Source organism: Peromyscus maniculatus, chromosome 1 (assembly GCF_049852395.1).
Source record: "Peromyscus maniculatus bairdii isolate BWxNUB_F1_BW_parent chromosome 1, HU_Pman_BW_mat_3.1, whole genome shotgun sequence".
NCBI lineage: Eukaryota > Metazoa > Chordata > Mammalia > Rodentia > Cricetidae > Peromyscus > Peromyscus maniculatus.
Window position 1 is genome coordinate 17,941,255 of NC_134852.1, and position 27,722 is coordinate 17,968,976.

A 27,722-nucleotide genomic window follows, 5' to 3' on the forward strand; every position below is an offset into this window, starting at 1 on the left:
TTAATTCCCCATACTCCCAGGTAGAAATTCCTCTCACCCTAGTAGGCCCTCATCACATAGAAAGGAACACCTCTCCTCTGTGATTTGGGACATTTCTCTCTGACATATTTCTCAGTCCACTTGGGGATGCCCTGGATTCAAATTCTCGTTACCACAACACTTAGCACCACCCTGTTCCCTCACAGCTCCTCTGTTTCTTTAGTAACAATTCCTATTCTACCCTAGGAGCTGCCTACATACTGCTGGTTGTGAAATCTTTCCCTTGAAACTACCTGTTCTCTCTCTCCTAGTGCCATCCTGCTCCTATATGTTGTGATTTTCCTTGCCTAGGAAAAGAAGCTTCTTGCAAAACCCCACAGCTTCCTTAAGCACTTTTGGGACTCTGGGACTTGTTCCTCCTGTCTCTAGCTGCATTCTAGAGGTCTCACAGCTTCTCTGTTCTGTCCTGGCTTCTCCCTTGCTGCTCAGCTGACAATTGGAGCTGATAGAAACTCCCTCCAGCAGAGTTTGCTTTGTGAGCCTTCCTCACTTTATCCACACACTTGGAATTTATTAAACCCTCATTGTGTTACTGCAAACAGCTGGGTCACAGTGCATTTCAATGGCCTAAATTGCCAAGCTCAATTTTCAATGGAGGCAACTTCTGCCACTGGAAAAATAAATGATCTGACAATCTTTTATAGCTACACTTATTATCTCTTCCCCTATTTCTTTCTAACTACACCTATCTAGCATAGCTCTTATATATGGAGACCCGCTACATCTAATCAATAACCTATCAAAACAGAGCATGGAAGATGTTCTATATCAGGCTGTCAAAGACCAATTCAGTTCCCTCTAACTCCCCTATCCATCTCTTAACTGGGACTTACCCTGATGCCTCTTTTCTCTATTTTTGTATAATTCCTCTCCTGAAAACAGAAATCATAAAAATGGGGTTTTTGAAGAAAACAAACAAAAAGCAAAAAAAAAACAAAAAAAAAACAAACTTTTGTTTAATAAGGTATTAAAGCTGCAGGTCCATGTACTCATACAAGAATATACCTCATACTGTTAGTCAAACTTTGTAATATAAGAGTCACCTAGGTGGTTTTAGTTTTAAAATGATATGAAGGGTTCATGAAGAGAAACTGAGACTTGGCATTGTGTTAGAGGACTGGAGTTCCTAAAATGATACTAAGAGAGGATATTGGTAAAAGCTACAGTAACTTCTGAGTCTAAGAAAGGGTGTGAAATTCTGAGGACACAAAAGCTTAAGAAAATTCTAAAGATATAATAACGTGCTTTAAGGCATGCAAATGAAATTTCTGAACATATGAAAAAAGTCATGTAAGGCAATGAAAAATATATCAGATTTCTTTTCCCCTCTATACTATTTCTATATTAAGTTTTCATATGTTGAGGAAACCTTTACTTAATGATTCTACTAGACCATTAGTGTCGTGGGGTATGAAGACTGCTCACACACAGGCTGTTAAAAGGAGAGACTTATCCTTACAACACCTGTCTTACTATGTTTGCTTTCTCTATAATCAAGCTAGAGATTACTGCAGACTTCGGCAAGAGACTTATGGAGGCTTCTCTTATTGGTGCTGTAGGAGAAATAATGCCTATTCAGAAATGTTTTCTACCTCTTATGCCAAATGACCAAACTTGTATATTCTAATTAATATTCAATGGCACGACAGAGGGGAAATGAACATCACTGCTAAACTTTACAATAATATCACTGCTAAACTTTACTATAATATTTATCACTGCCGCCCAGGTACAATCAGAGTTCAGATGATACATACACATCTGACTCTCTCAGAATCTAGGTATAGTCATGATAGAAGCTCTTCAATGGTCCTTACATCTTTAGTATCCCCCTTTTTACATGATGTTGATACCACCTACCTGCCATAACATCTCTTATTTCAGACCATAACTTCTGCATATCAGTTGCTAAATAATACTCTGCCTGACTGCTTTAAAGAATATTGGTTGCGTGGCCCTTCTGGGTCTTAGTCACAGCCACCATTTGTGGCTCTCTTAACTCACCTTTCATTAATTGGTTTTAGCCAAATATCACTAACATCCTTTATCTCTCCCACAGCTCTCTTTGGTAACACAGACTGTTTTAATGCCTCAGGAATTGTCTTTGTTGGCATGCTGGATTTCAGAGACTGCAATAATACCTTAACCCTTAGTACTACCACCAAGCCCCCAAGTCTAGTCATTAACAATGCTTTGATTCTCTCCAGCCTTCAGTTTTTTTCTACCTGCTGGGGATTTGGGATTTCTTTCCTGGTGTTTCTTTTTCCAAAACTACAGGGTGGCACCTGTTAAAGAGCCCTTTCCAGCACCCATCACTGGGTTTTTAGTAGCAGGGCATAACAGAGGAGAAGTTCAGGTCTTGCCCTCTCTAGTAGAGCTGTGTAAAACCACTGACATTGCCACTCTAGAGAGTAAAAAGCCCAATTGCTGGACATGATTTTCCACCAATCTCCAACTTAGAAAACTTCGTGTGAAAAGTTCCAACCTCTCCCCCAAAACTCTATATAAGCCCTACCATCTGATCAGTTATCTGCAGTTTCTTGTTGAGCAGAAGCTACCCTCTTAACTTTTTCCCTCCCAATATATCTCTTCTGTGAGGTGTGTTGTGTGGTGTGACTTTGTGATATTCTTTGGCTACTGACCAACAGAATACATTTCTATCCAGGGTTTAATGCTTCTACACATAATCTTGTGAGGCATCAGGCACCAAATCTAGTGACACTTGTGTACAACCTGTATCTTATCATCCACTTACCTTAATATCCTTCTTTAACATGATTCTAGCCAAGATGCTGTTCAACAATCACATCTTAGGTAACCATGGACTTATCAGTCTCTGTTTCAAACAAAAAGCAACTTCACCAACCACAGCTTCAAACTCCTCCATATTCAATGGCATAATGCTCACTTCTCTCAGTGTGGGCTTCCAAGATGTCATAATGGCAACAATCTGAAATTATACCCTACTGTCTCCATGGCACACAGACACCTTGGAATTCACCCTGACTACAGAAGGCTTCGCTAGCTATCAAAATCCAGGAGGAATCAGATATAATGTGATACACTAGGAAGCTTAAGAGAGACACCATGTCCTCAACACTCTCAAAATTACCAGGAAGCCAAAATACCAAGGTAATCAAAACTTATATAGAACCCTGTGCTCAACTTCTTATAGCTCATAAGACTATCCATGAATTCCTTCACATTATTGCTTTTTGAGATAATGTCTCAGGAGACCAACTGGGCAACACCTGACTGACATAATTAGTGATCATTTCTAGTAGCACCTTAGGACATTTAAAGTGCACAGACTCCTCTACACATAATGTCTGGTCCCCAGATAGAGGCAGTCAGTTGACTTGTAGGGGAAATGATGATCACTTACCTTTGAAGAGTTGATTTCAATTAATCTCTCTCTCTCTCTCTCTCTCTCTCTCTCTCTCTCTCTCTCTCTCTCTCTCCTCTCTCACTATGATTGTATATGAAGGGTATAGATGTGAAGTCTGCTCTTCACACATCTGATTAACCTTTAAAAATGCCCCTCAGTGAGAACTATGGGGAAAGTGAGAAACATGATGCTGAGGAAATTCCCAGGAACCTATAAGGATAAACCCAGATTAGACTACAAGCAATACTAGAGAGGGTGCTTGAACTGGCCTACCCTGGTTATCATATTGGTGAATAACCTAACTGTCATCATAGAGCCTTCATCCAATAACTGATGGAAGCAGATGCACAGACCCACAACCAAGCACCAGGTTGACGCTCGGAAGTCCATTGGAAGAGAGTGAAGAGGGACATTATGAGCAAGGAGAGTCCAGATCATGATAGGGAAGTCTTCTGAAACAACTGAACCAAGCTGATAGGAACTTATGACTTTAGAAGTGGAACCAACAAATAAATAAATAAATCAATAAACCAATAAATCAATAAACCAATAAATAAATAAATAAATAGAGAGCAAATAAGGAGCAGAACTAATGGTCTCATAATGGCTACATTCAGGCTCACAAATTTTAAGGTATCTTCAAAGTAGGCTTGATGAATTTCAGGAGGCCAAGAAAAGTTGCACAGAGCCACTCCTGAAAAGAAGGCACTACACCAGCTTGAAGAGAATTGTGAAAATGAAAAAGGCTTACCTGGCATGCTACTGTTAACAAATGAAGGTCACTGACCTTCAGAGTTATCCCTAATCTCCATGTTGTCTGGGTGACACATTCTCAACATATTTTTTAAAAGTTACCATACATTACCTTCAGTGGAATCCAACTGCATGGCTACAGTTCCTAGGCTTAAATTAATGCTTGCCAAGGCTGGTCATATTGGGCTCTCAGTCCCCATTAGCATCAGAAAGAGAGAGTTTTTCATGAAGGCCCAATAGGTCTCTGTCATGTTGGGATTCAACAGCATCCACTGGGTATACACAGCACTCAGGAACCCAAAGAGGCACCTCATAGTCCTGTGGCAAGACACAAACAGATCCTTGGGCCCACGCCAACACCGGATCGGGTCCCCTCCAAGTGCCAGTAGAAAGATCCTTCCATTGCACCAGAGAATGATTTACAACAGGAGCCCTCCAGTGCTTATCTGCAGCAGATACTCCAGCAGAATCCAGCACTAAAAAATTTACAATATATAAAACAAAGGAAAGAATAGAATGTGGAGAGGAGAGGTGAGCAGCTAGCTTCCCGTTTTTTTATTCAACAAAATATGTTTTTTGAAATATGATGGCAGCATTCTACTATAGTCCATCCTTAAGAGTTATATGTAATACCAGTCTTATTAACAACAGAAAAATCTTGGCAGAATTTAAAAAAATCCTGTACTGCTGTAGGCGGGACCATCATCAGTCTTTATGCATTTTGTCACTCCCATATAAGCAAAAGCATGAAGATGATGATTCTTTACATCCCTAACCTTTACCCCAGAAAAGGCCGAAAAAAGTAGGGGAAGAATATGTATTAATAGACACATGGACATATTGTGTTTTTCCAAAGGAAGGCACGAGTGTGATATCCATCAGCCACACATAATTAGATAATAGTCCTCAGGATTAACTCTCAAATGAGGAACATATAAAAATTCAGCACAATTCCTCCGTGTCTTTTTTGGGGGTCCCGTTTTCCAGGTAGCCTCACTGGTGATGTGAGTAGCAGTCCAGTCATCCTTGTTCCACATCTAGCATCTTCCTATGAGTGAGTACATACCATATTTGTCTTTCTGAGTCTGGGTTACCTCACTCAGGATGATTTTTTCTAGATCCATCCATTTGCCTGCAAACCGTGTGATGTCATTGTTTTTCTCTGCTGAGTAGTATTCCATTGTGTAAATGTGCCACAATTTATTTATCCATTCTTCAGTTGAAGGGCATCTAGGTTGTTTCCAGGTTTTGGTTATTACAAACAATGCTGATATGAACATAGCTGAGCAAGTGCTCTTGTGGTATGATTGAGCATTTCTTGGGTATATGCCCAGGAGTGGTATAGCTGGATCTTGGGGGAGATTGATTCCCAATTTTCTAAGAAAGCGCCATATTGATTTCCAAAGTGGTTGTACAAGCTTGCATTCCCACCAGCAGTAGAGGAGAGTTCCCCTCGTTCCACAACCTCTCCAGCATAAAGTGTCTTCAGTGTTTTTGATCTTAGCCACTCTGACAGGCGTAAGGTGGTATCTCAGAGTTGTCTTGATTTGCATTTCCCTGATGATTAGGGAAGTTGAGCAATTCTTTAAATGTCTTTCAGCCATTTGGGATTCCTCTGTTGAGAATTCTCCGTTTAGTTCTAAAGCCCATTTCTCAATTGGACTGTTGGTCCTTTTGATGTCTAATTTCTTGAGTTCCTTATATATTCTGGATATCAGTCCTCTGTCACATGTGGGGTTGGTGAAGATCTTTTCCCATTCTGTAGGCTGTCGCTTTGCCTTGTTGACCGTATCCTTTGCTCTACAAAAGCTTCTCAGTTTCAAGAGGTCCCATTGATTGATTGATTGTCTCAGTGTCTGCGCTACTGGTGTTATATTTAGGAAGTGATCTCCTATGCCAATGCGTTCAAGACTATTTCCTACTTTCTCTTCTAGCAGGTTCAGAGTAGCTGGATTTATGTCGAGATCTACATGAACAGCCTGGTCATGAGTGGGAACAATGAAGGGCGACAGTCGAGGGAAAGAGAGTGGGAGATCCTAACTGGATCAAGAAAAGAGAGGGAGAACAAGGAATAGGAGACCATGGTAAATGAAGACCGCATGAGAAGGTGAGAAGGGGAGGAAGCAGAGAGCTAGGGAGGCCCACGGAGATCCACAAAGATACCCCCGCAAAAGACTGCTGGCAATGGTCACAAGACGGCAGGAACTGACCTACTCTGGTGATGGGATGGCCAGACACCCAGATAGTGGTGCCATAAACCTCATCCAAGGACTGAGGAATCTGAAGGCAGACATCCATGGCTGGGCCCCTGGTGGAGCACTGGGAGTCTAATTAGTGAGAAAGAAGAGGGTTTATATGAGCGAGAATTGTTGAAGCCAAGGTTGGATAAAGCACAGGGACAAATAACCAAATGAATGGAAGCACAGGATCTATGAACCAAAGGCTGAGGGGCCCCCAACTGGATCAGGCCCCCTGAACGGGTGAGACAGTCATTTGGCTTGATCTGTTTGGGAGGCAGCTGTGCATTGGTGCCAGGTCCTGGGCTCGTTGCATGAGTTGGCTGTTTGAATCCTGGGACTTATGCAGGGACACTTGGCTCGGTCTGGGAGGGGGGAATGGACCTGCCTGGACTGAGTCTACCAGGTCAACCCCGGTCCTCGGGGGAGACCTTGATCTGGAGGAGGTGGGAATGGGGGGTGGGCTGGGGGGAGGGGTGGGCGAGAGGGGGAGAACAAGGGAATCTGTGGCTATTATGTTGAACTGAATGGTGTTGTAAAATAATAATAATAATAAAAAAAAAATCAGCACAAATAGGACATGATTTAACTATCTGGATAGCTTGTTCCCAGGTTATGCCTGTATGATGATAGAGAGATTCAGTGTTAAGGTGATAACATTGATGCAACTGAGTAGCCTTTTCAAAGGCAGAACAAAGTAATATGACAGCCATACAAGAAATGGCATCAGCCCTCTAATTACCTTTGCTTAGAGGTCAAGGCAATTGGGTATGAGCTCTAATATGGACCACATAAAGGTTACGTGAGCGGGACCATATGAGTCCTTGCACTTGCAATAAATATTTATGAATGGGAAGAATGAATGATATGTAGGCTGCTGTCTCCAAAGGCATAATGGCATGTGCCACATATTGGTTATCAATAAAAATATTTACATTCTCAGCCGGGCGGTGGTGGCGCACGCCTTTAATCCCAGCACTTGGGAGGCAGAGGCAGGCGGATCTCTGTGAGTTCGAGGCCAACCTGGGCTACCAAGTGAGTTCCAGGAAAGGCGCAAAGCTACACAGAGAAACCCTGTCTCGAAAAACCAAAAAAAAAAAAAATATTTACATTCTCATCAGAAGACATCTGTAAGGCAAACAATAATGCCTGTACCTCTGCCATCTGAGCAGAAGTGCCCTGAACTTTCATTGTCTTCACTATGTTACGAGAAACCACTACAGCAAAACCACGTGAAGTGTCATCTGTAAATACTACATGGGCCTGAGGATGCAATTAAAAAATTTAAAAAATTAAAAATTAAAAAAAATTTAAAAATTGAGACACATCATTGGAGTGGTAGTGAGAATCAAACCCTTCATGGAGCATGTCAATGTGGTCTAATCATTATCATTAGCTTTCAACCATGCTATTTGAGACTGGGTGTATGGGGTCATCACAATATCTGGATCCTTACCAAAAGATTGAACACTGATCTTGATTCCCTTAAATGTAATCTGAACAACAGCCTGAGGATAAGGAGTAATGGTTTTTGCTGGAGAAGCTGGGGTATGTACCCATAGAATAGGACCTGTTTGCCAAAACACCCCAGTAAGTGAATGAGTAAAACAAAATATTCATGAACTAAATAATGATAGGGAAAAGATACCTGTACCTTTTCTGGGCTATTTGTAAAGTAGCCAGGCTAAGAACCTCTTGTAATTTTGAAAATGTATCAAAAACAAATATTTTATCTTTAGCAGCCAATAATATATCATCCATCAGTCAATCACAATTAAATGTCAGTGTTTAAGAATTGCCACAGGAGCAGGCAAGCCAGGCTGTGTTGCTCCCATGAGAAGCATGGTTTTATTTAGAGATCTAAGATCTTGTAATAGTCTACATTTTCCTGACTTCTAGTAGAGGCCAGTTGGGAACTCAGGATTCTTATGAAATTTTATATATATATATGTACCATCGTTATCCAATAATCTTTTAATCTCAATCCCACGTAATTTTATTTTTAATTTATGCTGTTTATCATTGATACCTGTTTATCAAAACACATTTTTCCTGTATTTTCAAAGCCTCCAGTTCTATATATCAGTGCCAATTTGCATTTAAAATATGCAAGAAATAATAGTTGATCAATTTTATTACCAACTTCTCTTTCCATGGTCCTTTTTACATATGCCAGTTATAAAAGTATTTAAATAGCTAGGCGGTGGTGGCACATGCCTTTAACCCCAGTAATCTGGAGGCAGAGGCAGGTGGATCTCTGTGAGTGTGAGGCCAGTGAAGTCTACAAAGCAAGTTTCAGGAAAGGCACAAAGCTACACAGAGAAACCCTGTCTCGAAAAACCAAAAAAAAAAAAAGCATAAATAAAAATAAAAGCATTAAATACAATCTCCATAGGATTTGAAGAGGTAACTTTAGGTAATACTTGAGTATTTTTATAAAATCTTAAAAAGAGGATCCTCTTTTATCGATCCCAATTAACACATTAATGCAAATTGCCAATTATTAACAATGTGGACCAAATGATTTAGCTGTATTTAATTACTGGAAAAAGTAAGTTTGTAACCTCTTTATCAATAAGAGACTATTTAGATTTTATGGGTTTATCTTAGCAACAACATTATTTAATAAGCTAACAACCCAATGCATTTCAGGTGTTATATTTCTATAGAATTTCCAAGAATTTCTAGAAAGCAACTTAAAGAGCAGAGCCAAATTTCCAGTAATGATCAACAGACAAGAGTACACTTAATATATAGTTCAAAATTATGAATCCTGTTCCTTTAGTATATCTACCATGAAAATCCAAACATTTATAAAGACAATCAAAAGAATGGAACATCCTTTATTTAAACAGCATTGACTTAGCATTCCATGTCCTGACTGAAACCATTTTTTCACCAGAAGTTGGGACCTATAAACTTTTAGCTCCTGTCCCTCTCCTTGCCAGCCCCCAACTCTGTTCCCCTTGTCTGGCCTCACAGCTCTGCCTCCGGCCAGCAGGTACCTGTCTGCCTGGGGCTCCAGGCCATCTTGCACTCTGCCTTAGCACATGCCTTTGTCCGCAACCATGCTGGGCATGTGCCCCCCCACACACACCACACACACACTTATATAAGATCTGAGTGTGGACTCTACTTAAGTAATAACTTTAGGGTCTCTTTAACAATGTAAGTCACCATAGACACAAAATTAAATGAACATGTTCCTCACTCCCAATAACAAATTTTCCCTGAAGATAAACCTTAAATGAAAAAGATTACAAAAAACAAAAAACATGGTATGGTATGATTCTTATGATACTAAAGAGATAAGAATATAAATAAATATGAAAGGATGCCCCAAAACACATTAAGCTGCAAATAAGTATTTGTGAGTTCATAGTTTTGAGAAAAATATTCAGAATTACAAAATTAGTACCCTAGAGAAATATAGAACAAACAATGTAGAAGGAAAGCAGCAGTTTTGCATTTCTTTTATTGTCTTAATGTTCATATTAAAATACATTACATTACATTTGTAGAAATATTTTACATTGCATTTACATATTTGAGTCACTTTATACAATATAACATACATAATTACCAACATTTCATCAGAATCCAAATTCAGGCACAATATTCAAAAATAGTACGTTAGTTTTACTGAATAACACTATTTTAGTCAAGCCATTAAAGAAATTTTATGTTAAATTTAATTGTATATATAATATAGAAAATGGGTCATCTTTGCTGTTCAGAATATTCTTGCATATTTGGGCTTAAGTGAAACTCTTTCCTCAATGTACCAATATACTCTAACTTCAGTCATGTACTGTTATGAGATTTCTTTAAAGTTGAGGCATATATTTCATATATATAAATGAATATATATATATACATATATATATATATACATTTGTGTGTACATATTATATTTGTTTTACTATAATAATTCTTTATAGTGTATTTATAGATAAAATACCCATAAAAACCTATTGTTGTTAATAGTCTACATTGAGAAGCAAATTCATTATATAACTTGAAACATAGAATTTATCAATAAGGAACAATCAAATTTAATTAAGATTGCCTCATTTCACATTTATTTATATGAATCAGGAGTTCTGAACATGGTGTGTTTCACTAAAAACGTCTATGTATATCAACCCTGTCTTTACTAAATATCATCCCAGTTTCCCAAGCTATGATCTTAACATGCAATTTCTCACCTCCATGCCTGAGTGAGGATGTATGAATTGTTACTTGACAGCTTTTGGGGAGAGTCAGATTTCCCCAACGTTGTGGCCCTTGAGAAGTTGACCAGAACCATTCAATGATAATGTTTTTCTTTATGTCAAGTGTGTAGTTCTGGTTTATTTATGATAAACAATATTTTAAAAATTCTTCTCTCATACATTAGTTCTTGAGCGCAATTTTCTTCTCTCTACTCTTCCATGTTTTCCTCCCCCACCATTTGTACCCTCCTACTGCTCTTCATGGGCTGTCCAGATCAGTATGTACTGGATGTTCTGAGCATCTGTCTCATCTGAAAATTTACTGTCGTCAAGGTATTTGCTGTTTTCTTCTTTCACTGCTGTTGACTGTACACTTAATAATCTCACTTTGCAAAACTGAAAGTATGGCAGTTGTGAATCATTTCCCATACAAGACATGGATATCCATGAAGTCAAATATAAATTACATTAAAAACGGTTGGTGAATAGAGGAGTAAAATTTGTCCATTAAATATTATGTACTGCTCTAAATCATCCTCAGTGAGAGGAGAGCTCAATTGAGGAGATGAACCATATGAATGAGGGTGGAAGTACAATCTCTGTGGAATGAGCTCAGAGCCTGGAGAACATGGAAGGACCAATGCTGCATCCTTGGCCATCATGGGAAGTGCAGGCAGAATTCCCTTCTCTTCAGAGCAGATTAGTGCTTTATATCACTTAGCTTGGGAAGTTAATGATCAACACTAACAACAATTTTAAAATAGAACAGGTAAACTTACTCCCTCAGAGAGACTTTTTTTTCATTTATCTTTATTAAGAAATTTTCTACTCACTCTAAAGACCACCCACAGATCCCACCTTCTTCCTCCTCCCACCCTCCAGACCTCCCTCCCAAGCCACCCCAAATCCCCACATCTCCAAAATCAAGGTTTCTTATGGGGAGTCATCAGAGACTAAGCAGATCCAAGCCCCTCCCGACTGTACCAAGCCTGCACAAGGCATCACATTTCAGGCACCTGGTTCCCAAAAGCATGACCATCCACCAAGGATAGAACTTGATCACCCTGCCTGAGTGCCTTCCCAAGCAGTTTGAGCTGAACAATAGTCATCCATATCCAGATGGCCCAGCCCAGCCCCGTGGGGGCTCCACAGCCACTCGTCTACAGTTCATGGGTTTCCACTTGTGCTGCCAGTCATCTCTGCATTTCTTTCCATCATGGTCTCGCTGTCCTCTGCCTGCAGAATCCCTACTCTCTCTGGATCAATTGGATTCCCAGAGCTAAGCATGGAGCCTGTCCGTGGTTCTCTGCATCTGCCCTCATCAGTCACTGGACAAAGGCTCTATGATGACGATTAGGGTGTTCCCTAGTCTGGTCACCAGAGTGACCAGTCCAGGTACTATCTAGAAAACTGCTAGCACTCCAAGGTGTGTCATCCTTGTGGATTCCTAAGAGCCTCCCCAGCACCATGCCTCTTCCTATTCCTTTATACCTCGCCTATCATGATATCTCCAACCCTGCCCTTGCACTCTGTCCCTGTTCCAATTGGACCCTCCCATTTTCATATGTTCCTCAGAGAAACTTTATAGCACCATAGTTTGCTTAAATGTTCTCTTTTAATTATATAGCCAAGATTTACATTTGATCTTATTCCAGAAATTTCCAACGTTGAAACTTTGTCTTTTCTTGTATTTTTGGATTTTGTGACAGAGTTTCACAATGCCACCTATGCTGAACTCAAATAAACAATCTTCCCACTGCTTCCTCCTCAAAACAGGGACAGCAAAGTCTGTGCTACCTGCTAATCCACTTGTAGTCTCCCACTTGCCATTTTCTTAATTTAAACTATCAACCTAATGCTTACATATGTAAATGTCTCCAGTATTTATTATTGTGCATGAGATTACTACAGTTCAATTCTAAACAATTTTATTTGAAAGTTTACCTAAACCTGACTTTTAAAAATGTATTTCTAAATACTTTCCAGGGCCCAGAGTTATACTTTAGATGTAAGAAACATGTTGTCTATTAAATATACATTCCCTTCAGTAGCCAACAATGGCAAGTTTCATTACCATCCCTGACCCATTCTGACCTTTTTCATCCTCTTCACTTGTTCTTACTTTCTGACAGCCACCAACACTTGAATCGATGGTCCAGGTGCAATCTGCAATGGTTAACTTTTGTACTAAAGGTGACAATGTCGATTTAAAAAGTCTCATCCTCAGAGAAACTCACATGAAGGACAACACTCCACATAAACCCCACAGGTTAATTCTCTCTGCTACTGTGATATTCTCCATTAAAACAGTGAGTGCTGATTGTTTCAGCACTTATATCATACAGCGTGGTTTACCTGTGTCCCAGAGTACAAGATAAACTGCATTGGGAAGAAACTTTGTAGACAATCAGTGTCTTCTGCAAAGTTTGGTATTGACAGTGTGTTCACAGAATAAAAACTGAGTAGAAGACATGGATAGAGGGATGCAGACAGCACAGCTTTTAGAATTCTCTGACTACACAAGCATGGTGTGTTGTCTGGTAAAAACTAGTGCAGCAGAGCCTGAAAAGGGAAGCATAGTGTCTGATGAGCAGAAAGGGGCAGAATGCTGGAAAGCATGCAGACATGGCCACACCAGTGTTAAACTGCCACCTAGTTGCTTCACAGACAGACAGATAAGATGTAAAGACAACAGAGGTTGCATAAAAGATCACAAAGCTGCTCACTAGGGTGAGGATGCTTTGGGTGGCTCTGGTCTCAGGAGATAACCTAGAAGACAGGGATCTATGGATGTGTTGGACCCTCTGCTTATGTTTGAGCAGGATGAATACCATGTAGCCACTGGCCAACATCATGAGTCCCAAAAAGATGACATCGTTGGATGATATTAGGATTACAATAAGAGTGCTGATCAGTCTCCCAGAATTGATAACAGTACAATATCCAAAATCTTGTATCCCAGTAACATTTCTTCCACCCCTTATGTCGGTTGTATATACTAAAATGAAAATATATAACAACAGCTGGAGTACCCAGCATAGGCACATAAATGGACCAATGATCATGGGGGCTCTGGGCTTGAACTGCGCCCATCTAGAATTACTGGGGCTGATGGTGATGGCCTGAAAGACACTCAGCAGGGATGTAGAGCTAAGAGACACTCCTCTGGCAACTCTATGTAAATATAAGGCAAGTTTACAGGAAACATAATCTAAATAGTAAGTCTGATTAAAAGCAGCAATGGTCTGTGGGATTCCTCTGCAGAGAACCATGAAGTTGGCCGAGGCAAGGTGTTTGACAATCAGATCAGTGGGCTTCATCCTGATTCCAGAGAAGTCAGCAATGATAAAACAACAAAGCAAGGCTGAGTTCCCAAGCATTCCCAGTACAGTCTGGGACAAGAAGAAAATTCTTTCAACCATATTTCTGGAGGCCATTCTGTTATGGCCAAAAAATGTACTGCATGCACAATATTACCTTATATTAATAAGTAATGCTAATGTGTGTCTTCCTGGTAAATAACTTGCTAGGTCTCAATGAGTTGCTATTATTTGAATTGCAGATAATTACCTTGGGCATTGTAGTAAAAATTAAAATTTATTTAGCTATGAATAGGTCTTAGCATTTTCTACCTATTTTGCAATTAATTGCAGGTTTAATATCCACAGTGCACTGATGAGATGATCTAATGATCAAACTACATTCAGATGAATGTCCTGGTTGCAGAAACACTCCGGGTTACCATGCTCCCAGCAACTTGGCTGAAGAAAGGAAACTGTCTGACTCCACAGAAAATAATAACCCCTAACTAAGATGCTATGGACATCTGATACCTAGTAGGTGACTTCAGTTTCCTGTAAAAATGTGGCCCCTAATACCTGGCAGTGACATAGTAGATGGTCATAAACTCAATATCGTGTGGGCACCACAAGCTATGCTTTATGTGTTAAGAAATTTAAAATGCACAAACATGGGTGGGTAAAGAAACATGGGGTAACTGTGTGGAGTGGGTCAAGTATGAAAATGATCAAAATATATATAAATTTCTCCAAGTTAAAAAATGAGAATTAATAACATTGAATAAGAAAAACAATACAACTTGAGAATAAAAAATAGAGTGTAAATAAAAAAATCAAAGAAAATATTCACCATCAGCTGTCAGGAATGATAACAATTTATTAAGTTCTCCTTTTTCAAACACACACATGTAATTTCATTTACATATGTCTTCACGTACTTATATGTGCTTATGTTGACTTTTAAGTGTTTTCAACATTAATATTTAACCTTTTAATTTGGAATGTATTATTTTGAATATAACTCTATCACACTTAAACATGTGTAAAGATATGGAAATAGCAAAAAAAAAACCTTATCAATATATTTACAACAGTATAAAATAAATGTGTTTACTCAATAGGACAATCACTAGTGAGATTCTTCAACTATTATTATTATTTAAATCAAAACAGAGACTTATGGAACTGTTGAATAAAAGAAGCATGGCTTTCGAATTATGGGCCATAAAATTTATCTAATATAACTCTAACTTTATTACAGAAATTGACAGATCCTCATATACTCTCAACCAATGATCCAATGGGTACCAAACATAGCACAGTAATAATTGACATATCAGTTTGATACAAAAGCAATATTTGGGCTGGGAATAGTGACACATATCTTTAATCCCAGTCCTTACTAAGCCAAAGCCAGAGAATGTCCATGAGTTTGAGGTAAGTCAGGTCAATAGAACAAGTTTCAGGACAGGAAGAACTACATAAATAAACCCTGTCTCAAAAATCAATCAAACAGGAAGCAAATTCAGGGGGACATGAACATCGATGTCTGGGGGAAATGGACATATCAGAGGCCTCAGACCTGAGGGATATTAGGTTGCAGTTATTAACTTAGTCAAATGCCCATGAACTTGAAATTTGGATACAGAGACACCAATTTACCAGTTACTCCTCTTTTCACAACCTAGATAACAAAGCCTTATAAGAAGAATATTACGTTCTCACTATGCCACTGTACACAGGCATTTCCAATAAAGAAAAAATCTGCATGCATATAAAGCCCCAGTGGAAAGCAAAATCCTTGCTGTAATTAAGCATAGGATATAAAAACCTGCACCCTCCATAAAATCATGTTGGGGTAGGTCTCTGGCTGATTCTTCCCACTATGAAAATTCAACCTGTGCAAGAGCCCTTTCCTGAAAGAGAAAGATCATTTTGGAAGTCTCATTTCACCTACATTCCAGTACATGCCCTGTCCTTTGAAGACTGGTACGTGAAGAAAAGCAACTCACCTAAGCAGATAGGATGCATCTGTGAAGCTGGTTGCTGGATGGGTACTCAGTTGTCACTAGGATGTACAACAGTCAGATAGCTACAAAGTTGACAGCAACCCCAAGATGAAGGATGGATGTTCATAGCTCTCATACCCTAAGAGGATAACAGGGTGATACCACGGGAAGGAACCATGACAACGATGCTGAGGGACCTTACATCACCTTTGAAAAAAATATACAAGAGAAAATTTTAACTGAGTAGTGAGCATCACAAAAGGGCAGGCTAGAAATGTAAAGTCCTTCTTCACTCCTGTGGTGTCAGAAGTTTAGAGTCCCAGTAGTAGAATCAGGCAGTGATTATAATCATGGAACCAGGGTTCAAAGGGAAAGTGTGAAGTTACAAGTACACTGTACTTTGGGATGCATCATTATGAAAATGACTCTTATATTTGAAGGGACTGGAAGTTTTACTGGTCCTCCCAGGTAGAGTTCAAGTGAGGTCATTTAAGATTTAATACCTCTATTCAACTATATGCTTAGACTTTGTGATTAAGTCTAAGCATATAGTTGAATAGATGTATTAAATGCATTTAAGAGAACATTTAAGAGAATAGCGGTATTACCTGCATTTAAGAGAACAATATAATGTGTTGGTACTGTGTTCCCCAAAATATTGTGTATGCTAATAAACTTATCTGGGGTCAGAGAATAGAACAGTCAAAATATTAAACATAGAGAATAGGCAGTGGTAGCACACACCTTTAATCCTAGCATTGTAGAGCCAGAGATCTCTCTGGATCTCTGTGTGTTCAAAGAAACATCCAGGCATGGTGACTCATTCCTTTAATCCCAGAAAGTAAGCCATTAATCCCAGGGAGTGATGGCAGAAAGCAGAATGGTATATAAGGCATGAGGCCAGAAACTAGAAGCTTATGGCTGGTTAAGCTTTTAGGCTTTTGAACAACAGTTCAGCTGAGATTCATTCTGGATGGGGACTCAGAAGCTTCCAGTCTGAGGAAATAGGATCAGCTGAGGAAATGGCAAGGTGTGGTAGCTGTGACTACCATGGAAATCAACCCTGCACCCCTACACCATCACCCATTGCAGTCCCAGTTTCAGGCCAGTCTTCAGGAAGACTGCCTGCAGACAGATCAGAATAACTACAGACAGATTAGACTACCACCATCCCACAACAGACCCTGTAACCCACAAGCCCCACTCCCCCCCAACCTTAGACTTAAAAAAGATTACAACTACTCCCTGAGACAGTGCCTATGAGCACCAATTGGACTAAGAGCTACTCCCTGAGACAAAGAGTCCATCATCACCTAGTAGACCAAGAGCTCCACTGCTGCAAGAGTATCAATCAGACCAAGAGAGCCTCCCTCAGACACGGACACCACATGCACCCAGTGGAGAAAGATATGAGTGACACCAGTGCAAAAATACAATCAGCAACAACAGCAATAAAAACAGTATGGTTCCATCAGATCCTGCATCAGCAAGACCTGAAATTCCCAACACAGAAGAAACAGAAGAAATCGACCCTAACAATTACCTTCAGAAGATGACAGAGATCTTTAAAGAGGAAATGAAAAAAATACCTTAAAGAAGTGGAGGAAAACTGAGAGAAACAGTTCAGGATTTGAAAACTGAAATCAAGACAATAAAGAAGATACAAACTGAAAGAATGCTGGAAGTGGAAAATCTGAGTAAACAAACAGGAACTACAGATGCAAGCATAAACAACAGAATTCAAGAGATGTAGGAGCAGATCTCTGGCAAGAAGATACGATAGAAGAAGTAGATTCATCATTCAAAGAAATCACTAAAGCCAACAAGGTCATGACCAAAAATGTCCAGGAAATTTGGAACACCATGAAAAGACCAAACCTAAGAATAATAGGGATAGGAGAATTAGAAGAATAACAACTCAAAGGCACAGAAAATACATTCAACAAAATCATAGAAGAAAACTTTCACAGCCTAAAGAAGTAAATGCCTATAAAGATACAAGAAGGTTATAAAACACCAAATAGACTGGATCCAAAAAAGTCCCCTTGCCACATAATAATCAAACCACGAAACATAGAGAATATAAAAAAATTAAGAGCTGCAAATTAAAATGGCCAATTAAAATATAAAGGCAGACCCATAAGAATAACACCTGACTTCTCAATGAACACTCTGAAAGCCAGAAGGTCCTGGACAGACGTTATACATACACTGAGACCATGGATGCCTACCCAGACTATTATAGCCAGCAAAATTCTCAATCGGCATAGATGGAGTAAACAAAATATTCCATGATAAAAAAACAGATTAAAAAAATATCTCTCTATAAATCCAGCCCTACAGAAAGCAACTGAAGGAAAAATACAACCTAAGGAAGTTAGATACACCCATGAAAACACAGGCAATACATAGTCACAAAACAACAAATACTAAAGAAGGGAAACATATAACACTACCACCAAAAAATAACAGGAATTAACAACTGGTCATTAATATCCATTAATATCAGTGGTCTCAATTCACCTATAAAACGACATAGGCTAACAATGGATACCAAAGAAGATCCATCAATGTGCTACAAACAGAAACACACCTTAACTTCAAAAACAGACATGACCTCAGAATAAAAAGCTAGGAAAAGACTTTCCAATCAAATGGATTTAAGAAGCACGCTGGTGTAGCTATCCTAATATCTATTAAAATAGACTTCAATCTAAAATCTATTAAAGAGATTGAGAAGGACATTACATAGTTATCACAGGGAAAATCTGACATGATTTCTCAATTCTGAATATTTATGCCCAAACGCAATGACACCTACATTCATAAAAGAAATATTACTAAAGCTTTAATCAAACATCAAACCCCAGACACTAGTAGTGGCAGAATTCAACATCCTGCACTCACCAATGGACAGGTTGGCCAGACAGAAACTTAAGAGAGAAATAAGGGAACTAACAGACAAAGAAAATCTCAACAGTTACAACAAAACTGAAATAACCTCCTGTATCTTATCAGACCACCATGGCTTAAATTAGATTTCACCAACAACAAATTTACAGAAAGACTACAATCTCATTGAAGAAATAAAGAAAGAAATTAAGATTTCCTAGAATTCAATGAAAACATATGTACAACATAGACAAACTTATGAGACACTATGAAAGCAGTGGTAAGAAGAAAACTCATGGCACTAAATGGTCACATAAAGAAGTTGGAGAAATCTCACACTAGTGAATTAACAGCACAACTAAAAGCTCTAGAACAAGAAGAATGAAACTCACCTAGGAGAAACAGATGGCAGGATATAATCAAATAGAGAGCTGAAATCAATAAAATAGAAACAAAAAGAACAAGACAAAGAATCAATGAAACAAAGAGTTGCTTCTTTGAGAAAATGAGCAAGATAAACAAACCCTTATCCAAATAAGCAGAGAGAGAGCATCCAAATTAACAAAATCAGAAATGAAATGGGAGACATAACAATGGACAATAGAAAATCCAGAGAATCATCAGATAATACATCAAACACATATACTCCAAAAATTGGAAAATCTGAAAGAATTGGATAAATTTCTGAATAGGTACTCCATACCAAAGTAAAATCAAGATGAGATAAACTATTTCAATAGACCAAAACCCCTAAGATAAAAGAAATTGTCATTAAAAGACTCTGAAACAAAAAGCCCAGGACTAGATGGTTTCAGTGCAGAAATCACCAGATTTTCAAAGAAGAGCTAATACCAATACTCTTCCAAATATTCCATACAATAGAAATAGAAGGAACATAACCGAATTCTTTTTATGAGGCTACAGTTACTCTGATACTCAAACCACACAAAGATGCAACAAGGAAAGAGAATTACAGACCAATCTTCCTCATGAACATTGATGCAAAAATGCTCAATAAAATACTGGCTAACCGAATCCAGGAACACATCAAAAGAAATTATCCACCACAACCAAGTAGGCTTCATCCCAGGGATGCAAGGATGGTTCAACATACAAAAAATCTATCAATGTAATATACCATATAAACAAACTGAAAGAAATAAAAACACAAGATCATGCCATTAGTTGCTGAAAAATCCTTAGACAAAGTCCAAAACCCATTCATAATAAACATAATAAAGGTAATTTATAGCAAGCTGACAGCCAGCATCATATTAAATGGAGAGAAAATCAAAGAGATTCCACTAAAATCAGGAACAAGCCAAGGCTCTTCAGTCTCCCCATAATTATTCTACATAATACTTGAAGGTCAAACTAGAGCAATAAGACAACAAAGGGACATGACGTGTATACAAACTGGAAAAGAAAAAAGTCAAATTTTCACTATATTCTATGACATGATAGTATACTTAAAGAAAACATAAATTTGACGAGGGAACTCTTGCATGATGGAAGCCCGGAGACATCTCCCCCTATTTTGTTTTAAAAAGATGATTTCTGCCATTCCATTCAGATATGGTTGAGCTACTTACAGCAGATAAACTCCTTCAGTACAGTGGCAGGATAAAAGATTAACTCAAAAAAATCAGTAGCCCTTCTATATACAAATGATAAATGGGCTGAGAAAGAAATCAGAGAAACATTACCATTTACAATAGCCACAAATAATATAAAATACTTTGGGGTAACTCTAACTAAGCAAGTTAAAGACCTAAATGATAAAAAGTTTAAGTCTCTGAAGAAAGAAATCAAAGAAGATATCAGAAAATGGAAAGCTCTCCCATGCTCATGGACAGGTAGAATTAACACAGTACAAATGGCGATCTTATCAAAAGTATATACAGATTCAATGCAATCCTCATGAAAATACCATCACAATTTTTCACAGACTTGGAAAGAACAATACTTAACTTTATATGGAAAAACAAAAGAAACCTCTGGAGGCATCATGATCCCTGAACTCAAGCTCTATTAGAGAGCTATAGCAATAAAAACACCTTGGTACAGGTATAAAAACCAACACATGGACCAATGGAATCAAATTGAAAACCCTGGCATTAATCTACAAACCTATGAACTAATGAATTTTGAGAAAGAAGACAAAACTGCACCATGGGGAAAAAGCATCTTCAACAAATGGTGCTGGCATAACTAGATGTCAACATGCAGAAGAATGCAAATAGAGCCATAGCTGTCACCATGCACAAAACATAAGTCCAAATGAATCAAAGAACTGAACATAAATCCAGTTACACTGAACTTGATAGAAGAGAAAGTAGAAAGTAGTCTTGAACGCATTGGAACAGCGGACTACTTCCTAAATATATCACCTGTAGCACCGACACTGAGAGAAACAATTGATAAATGGGATCTCTTCAAACTGAGAAGCTTTAGTAGGGCAAAGGACACAGTCAACAAGGCAAAAGAACAGCCTACAGAATGGGAAAAGATTTTTACCAACCCCACATCTGAAGGAGGGCTGATATGCAGAATATATAAAGAACTCAAAAAGGTATACTTCAAAATACTGAACAATCCAATTCAAAAATGGGCTACAGAGCTTAACAGAGAAGCTCAAATGACTGATAATAAATATTAATACTTAATGGATAGAACAAAGCTTCTTCAGAGGCATCTTAATGCCATTCAGATAATTTATAAGAATGAAAGATCATTGATAATTGATGGAATAATGTATGTGGAATCATATGTTTCTGAAGAACAGAAAAAATATATGAGTTCATGAAATCTCTACAATCCTTTACAACCGAGGGTCTTCAAACAATGTAATAGGTAGGTAATCGATTTTAAACTCTGGAGGAGTTTCTCAGGAGGACTAATAAACTTTTAAGTAGAAGGGCAAAGCTATACAAACAGGTGGCTCTAATAAAATGGCTTATTCTCTCATCATCCCTGAGAGCCAGCAGATAATACTCATCCTGGAGAACATATACAATATATCTGGCAACATATTCATATGAGAGATTTAAAAAAATAATAAGGAAGTGATAGTCACCTATGGAATACATTCAACATATGTAAAATACATGTTAAATACATGGGTTTCTAGAAATAGCATTAAACCAGATGACTGGAATCAGTTTATCTCAGCTGTGGTAGAATATAGCCAGCAGTTACAATGGAAAATCTTGTTGAAAGAAGAAACTAAGGCCCTTGAACAGCAAGGTGAGATCAGAGGTTTTGAGATCTCCCAAGAGCAAATTCTTGGTGAGGACCATTTCACTGATTTAAAGGTACAAACTATCTTGGATAAGCATACATGTTTCCTATGCCATACAGCACTTTAGATTGGTCTCTCCTAGAGGTAAATGCCTAATTTCTGGGGTTTGGCACCCTATTTCTGGTAAACCAAATTTTGAGATGGGTTGAATGCATAGGGCCAGAAAGACAGAGAGGAAGGCTTAAGCTGTACGTGGCAAATGTAGCAGTGAATTTTTGTGGTCGAGATCTGTTCCAATAGTGGAATACCCAGATGAAAATTCTTCCAATCTCAAAAGTGAGATATAGACCAATTCACAATCTGAGGAATAATGATAAGATGCTATATAAAACAACCACCAACCATTCAGGCTGTACATAAATAGCACAACCGCCATTGAACTCTAAGAAGTATCAATGGCCCTACTTTGAAAATGGCTTACTGACAAAATTATTTTGGTTGGACAATAGCCTATAATAGAAGAGAAACTACAAGCTTTAGAACAGATTGTTCAAGAACAGTTATATGTTCAACACATTGAAGAATCATCCAACCATTGGAATTTTCCTGTATTTGTTATTAAAAAGAAATCTGGTAAATGGAGAATACTGACAAATCTGAAAGACATAAATAAAGTATTCCAGCCTATGGTCCCACAGAGAATGGGATTTCTTGCCCTCTCTGTTAACCCAAAAATGGCTTATGATTCTTATTGTCTTAAAAGATTGTTTCATCACCGTACTGCTACAAGAAAAGAATAGAGAAAAATTTTCCTTTATATTATCTATTTATAATAATTCCCAGCCAGTCAAGAGATATCAATGGAAAGTCTTCCCACAGGGAATGTTAAATAGCCCTATCCCATGTCAATATTTTGTACAAAAAAATGTAAAAATAATTCATGCAAAATTTCCACAATCTAAAATCTACCATTATGTGGATATTTATTAGCTAATCCAAAGTTAGGTACCTGGTAAACATGTTTGAAGAAGTAAAAAATTTTTCTTAACTAGGGACAAATTGCTCCTGAAAAACTACAAAGAAGCAATTCTACTAATTATTTAGGATAAGATAGATGTACAAAAAAATTAGACCCCAAAAGATACAACTCATGAGAGATAGATTGCAGACACTGTTTTATTCTCCCCTTTTTTTGAGACTGGGTTTCTCTGTGCAGCTTTGGGCCTTTCCTGCTACTCACTGCATAGATGAGGCTGGCCTTGAACTTACAAAGATCTGCCTGTCTCTGCCTCCCAAGTGCTGGGATTAAAAGAGTGTGCCACCACCGCCTGGCAGGTTGCAGACTCTTAATTGTTTTCATAAATTTTTAGGAAGAATTACCAGCTTACAAACCATCATGGAATGTGTAAAGATGGAGTAGTAAAATTGGCCAAAAGCCTATATAGCAATGAGGATTTAAACAGTCCAACAGAATTATAAACTGAACCTGTAAAGGAATTGCCTCTAGTAGAAGAAAAATTATGACAGGCACATGTGGATGATGTGAATCCAGAATGTAACTGTATTCTGGTCATACTCCCTTTTTGACACTCCCCCACAATGTTTTGATGCAGAGAGAAGATATTATATTGGAATGGATATTTCTACCATATAAATCAAGAAAGAAGTTAAAGGCCTCTGTAGAAAACATCCCTGATTTGATTCTAAAAGGTAAATTAAGACTTCACCAGTTGACACAAATGGACCCATCTGAAATTGTAGTACCTTTAATTAATGAGGGAAATGTCTATTCATGGAAAGATAATGAGTACTGGTAAAGAGCCTGCAGTAACTTTTAGGGAGAGATCCACAACTGTTATCCCAAAAGTAAGAGAATATATCATAAAAGATCTGAAAGATCCTTTCTCATGGTGCACAACAAAAACTTATTTCTGGAGTCCCCACAAGCTATATGGATACAAATTAATCAGGAAAGGCAGAATAAAGTTAGGCAGTACATTTGAGATGGAGAGGGAAGAGAAGGAAGGAGAGTGGGGAAGATGTTGTGAGCTACCACCCAAGGAACAACAAGATGACAGCAGACTGGTTATGACATAGCTATGTGTCAACATATACATAATAGGAATTGATTAAATTAAGATGAAAGTACTAGCTAATATAATTTGTTCCTCTGTGTGTTTATTCGGGTCTAAGTGGCTGTGGGACTGGGTGGGACACAGGAAAACTCCCTGCTACAGAACAAGACCTAGAGGAGGTAAATGGAGCAGCCAACATATGCTGCAGGGTAAACTTTATGATTCTTCTACCAGCATATCCTGGTACTGCTGATCATGACCTGGAAGACATTCAAGAGGCAGGTGGTGCCAATAATTTGAGTGTAGAAAAGGAGCCTGCATATATAATCATCCTGTAACTGCTTTAACCCTAAAGCTTCCATTTTGTAGGTTCCCCCCTGAAGAGAGAATGAACAAGGTGTTGGCATCCATTATGTACATTAGAATCAAACCTGTGAATGTTATGAGCATTCTCTATATTAAATGACTGGATAGTAAAAATAAAATAAATTTCCTAGAATCCTTGTTATACTTTGTGAAAAGATAATTAGTCTTATTGCCAGACTCCAGAACACCATTCTTTGATTTGGCTCAATTTTCTTCAGATGATGATCAGGCTATTGGTCAGGTTACAATGAATAATGACAAAATATTGTTTCCTGAGGGAAAGGAGGACAGTGTTAGCTAGAATGAGTCCAGGGAAATGGGGAAAGTAGAGGGTTTGTGAAAATCAGAACACTAAGTGTTAAAATGCTTGAAGGAAACTTGTTATTGTGTAAGCTAATAAAAAAGAGAAAATAAAAACACAAGCCAAAGAAATAAAAATTTATACAAAGTGAAGGTAGCAAATGCTGAAAACAGAAACTCTATATGCCAGTAATCAAACAGTCTATATTTATACATGTCTCTACACACACACACACACACACACACACACACACACACACACACACACACACACACACACACATTCTTCTCAATCTGCATTTGCTGCATTTGATACTTGTATGTACATGATTTCAGTGTTGACTAGTTCCTACTGGATTTGGTTATTTTCCCTGAGGAAGACTTTTTCCTCCTATCCTCAGCAATCCTTCATTACCATTAACTCTTATGCATCAGAGAAGAAAAATCTTTTACAAAAAGAGGAGACCATTACAAAAAACACACAACTGATCAAAACGCAAGAACAATTGGTTTTGTGGTGCCAAGCATATATTGATCCATCTATAATTTCTGCACTCAGGGCTCAGGTAGCACTGTCATAGAGAAGCAGGAAGACTATAAGCATCAGTGGAACACATATTGGCTGTGAGAATGCATCTCCTAGGAAGGTCAGGGAAGCAACACACTTGAAGTCTCAACATGACTGGCTAAACAAGACCTAAATATCACACCAACAGAATGCTAATACGGAAGGGGAATTATCCCCAGGCTCCATTAATCCCAGTTTTAAGAATAACTAAAAACGGAAGTTAGCATTTTAAATCATCCAGTAAAAATCACAGAAGCTTTTACATGCAGAACTGCATCACATACCCTGTGACAGGCCATGATTAATTAATTGATATGTGCAAAATAAAACTGTACATACCAATTCCAGGCTTGGTACATTTTCTTTCATCACTGCCTGGTCAACATAGATAGCTCTTTCTGACCAGCATTACTGGTATACACATTGGTTAACATGTAGCAGAGGCCAGACACAGTCACCTAAGTTTGCCTTGATGGGTCCATAGTGTGAACAAAGTGATGACATGGAGGATGACACCATGGCTAACATCCTACAGTTAAGAATTTGGGCAGCATTTGGTATCAGATATTCAGTAGAACTTTTGGACCAATATCATCTGCAGGTGTGTAAGGAATTGCAAGAAGAAGCTATAAAGACCCAAATTCAGTTCCAGAAGTGCTACAATGATCATGAAGTACAGATTGAGAAACTGCTCAGGAAATCAGGAGAAGCAGGCAACTGAGGCTTTCACGAGGTATTCAGACGAGAACAATAAAGGAACTAGTGAGTCTGTTGCACAAAGGGAGGTTTATGGGAAGAAGAAAAGGAAACATACATCCTAGAGTTCTCTGGATGCAGCAGTTAACTATGGAGAGGATGGAGGAATGGAACCAAGAGTGATCAGATAAGCTCTCTTTGCTATAGCATGACAGACGCCCAGGGATCAGGAATGATAGGATGGTGAAATTTACTGGAAATTGCAAGATAAGTTTGTGGAAATTGCTCAGTTCCAGATGACTGAAGAAAAGGAAGCTTCAAAGAAAACCAAAGGAAGAGAAGTCATTATTGGACAAAGAAAAACATGATCCTAAGTGCAAGAAAAAGCAGCTAAATTAACACATTCAAAGTCAAAAGACAGTGAATACAATATTTTATGGTTGCATGGCCATCCCAAATACCACCACCTATAACAGTGGACAATGAGGATCTAAATCACACCCACTGTAAAAATTAGCACAATACCCTTCCTCATTTCTCAAAATCAGAGTTCTTATAAAGATTTTCATAATAAGGTGAAATAAATAAATATCAGCCCTTTAAATGGTCTTGCTGAAGCAAATATTACTGGATGATACAAAAGTAATTCTATAATGGATGTTATCGATGAAATTCTAAACGATCTTATTAAATAAGAAACATAGAGTTTAATGCAGAGTTAAAAGCCCAAAAGATCAGATTATTAATGAAGCCTTTTGCTTACCAGTCACTGCCATCCTTCCCCTGAAAAAGTGACATTTTCTGTGTGATCCATCTTTTTATTGTCTTGTGAATCCAGCTTCTCATTGGTTTTAAATCCAACCACATGATTTCCTCATCATTGTCTATCTATACAGACCTTCAAGTCTCTACAGTTTGTACTGAGATTAAAGGTTCAAGGTCACCTCTTGGCTGTGTCCTTGAGCACATAGAGATGCCTATCATGTGATCAGATTAAAGGGCATGAGTCACAACCACCAGACTTCTGCTAAATGGCTGGTTTTTAGCTCTGACACCCAGGCAACTTTATTTCATAACATAAAAATAAAATAACATTTTCAAACAAATAAAATATCACCATAGGATGTGTTCCTTCTATCTAGATTTCTGTGAGTTACCGTCAAGATTTTTCATAGCAAACAACTTTATGTCATTTCTAATGAGAGAATTCCAGATCCCAGTTCTGAGGTAGAAAATGCATATACACAAAAATATATAGACCAATAAAATCCTCAAAATATGTAAGAGTTACTGATATAGGACTCCATTTATGACAGCCTAACACAAGTAAAATGTTCTAACCTCTGATGACTGATCACTGCATCACTGCAGCATACATCTGGATTGGGTTGGTTAAATCAAGGTAACTTTTGAGATTCTTTTTTTTCATTTTTTAAATTTATTTATTAAATTTAAATTTTACTTATTAGTCACGGATTCCCTTGTTCTCTCCCCTCCCACCCCTCCAACCCCTCCCACTGCCCAACCCCCCTGACTTCCCCCCAGCTCACCCCCCATTCCCATCTCCTCCAGAGCAAAGACTCCCCCGAGGATTGAGTTCAACCTGGTAGATTCATTCCAGGAAGGTCCAGTCCCCTCCTCTCAG

The 27,722-nt window shown here is 38.3% G+C and overlaps 1 protein-coding gene and 1 long non-coding RNA gene across 2 annotated transcripts in view; both read right to left on the reverse strand.

The window, feature by feature from the left end:
• Positions 1-27,722, reverse strand: part of LOC121825758 (uncharacterized) — a 61,831-nt gene that overhangs the window by 20,666 nt on the left and 13,443 nt on the right. The gene's annotated exons all lie outside the window — the stretch shown is intronic.
• Positions 11,546-16,418, reverse strand: LOC102926909 (vomeronasal type-1 receptor 4-like). Its single transcript, XM_076570861.1, has one exon. It carries the CDS (start codon positions 14,066-14,068, stop codon positions 13,133-13,135), a length of 936 nt encoding a protein of 311 aa, XP_076426976.1. The 5' UTR covers positions 14,069-16,418; the 3' UTR covers positions 11,546-13,132.

Bases quoted from the DNA above. Each gene is read 5' to 3' on its own strand.
- LOC102926909 (XM_076570861.1), bottom strand. From the start codon at position 14,068: ATGGCCTCCAGAAATATGGTTGAAAGAATTTTCTTCTTGTCCCAGACT.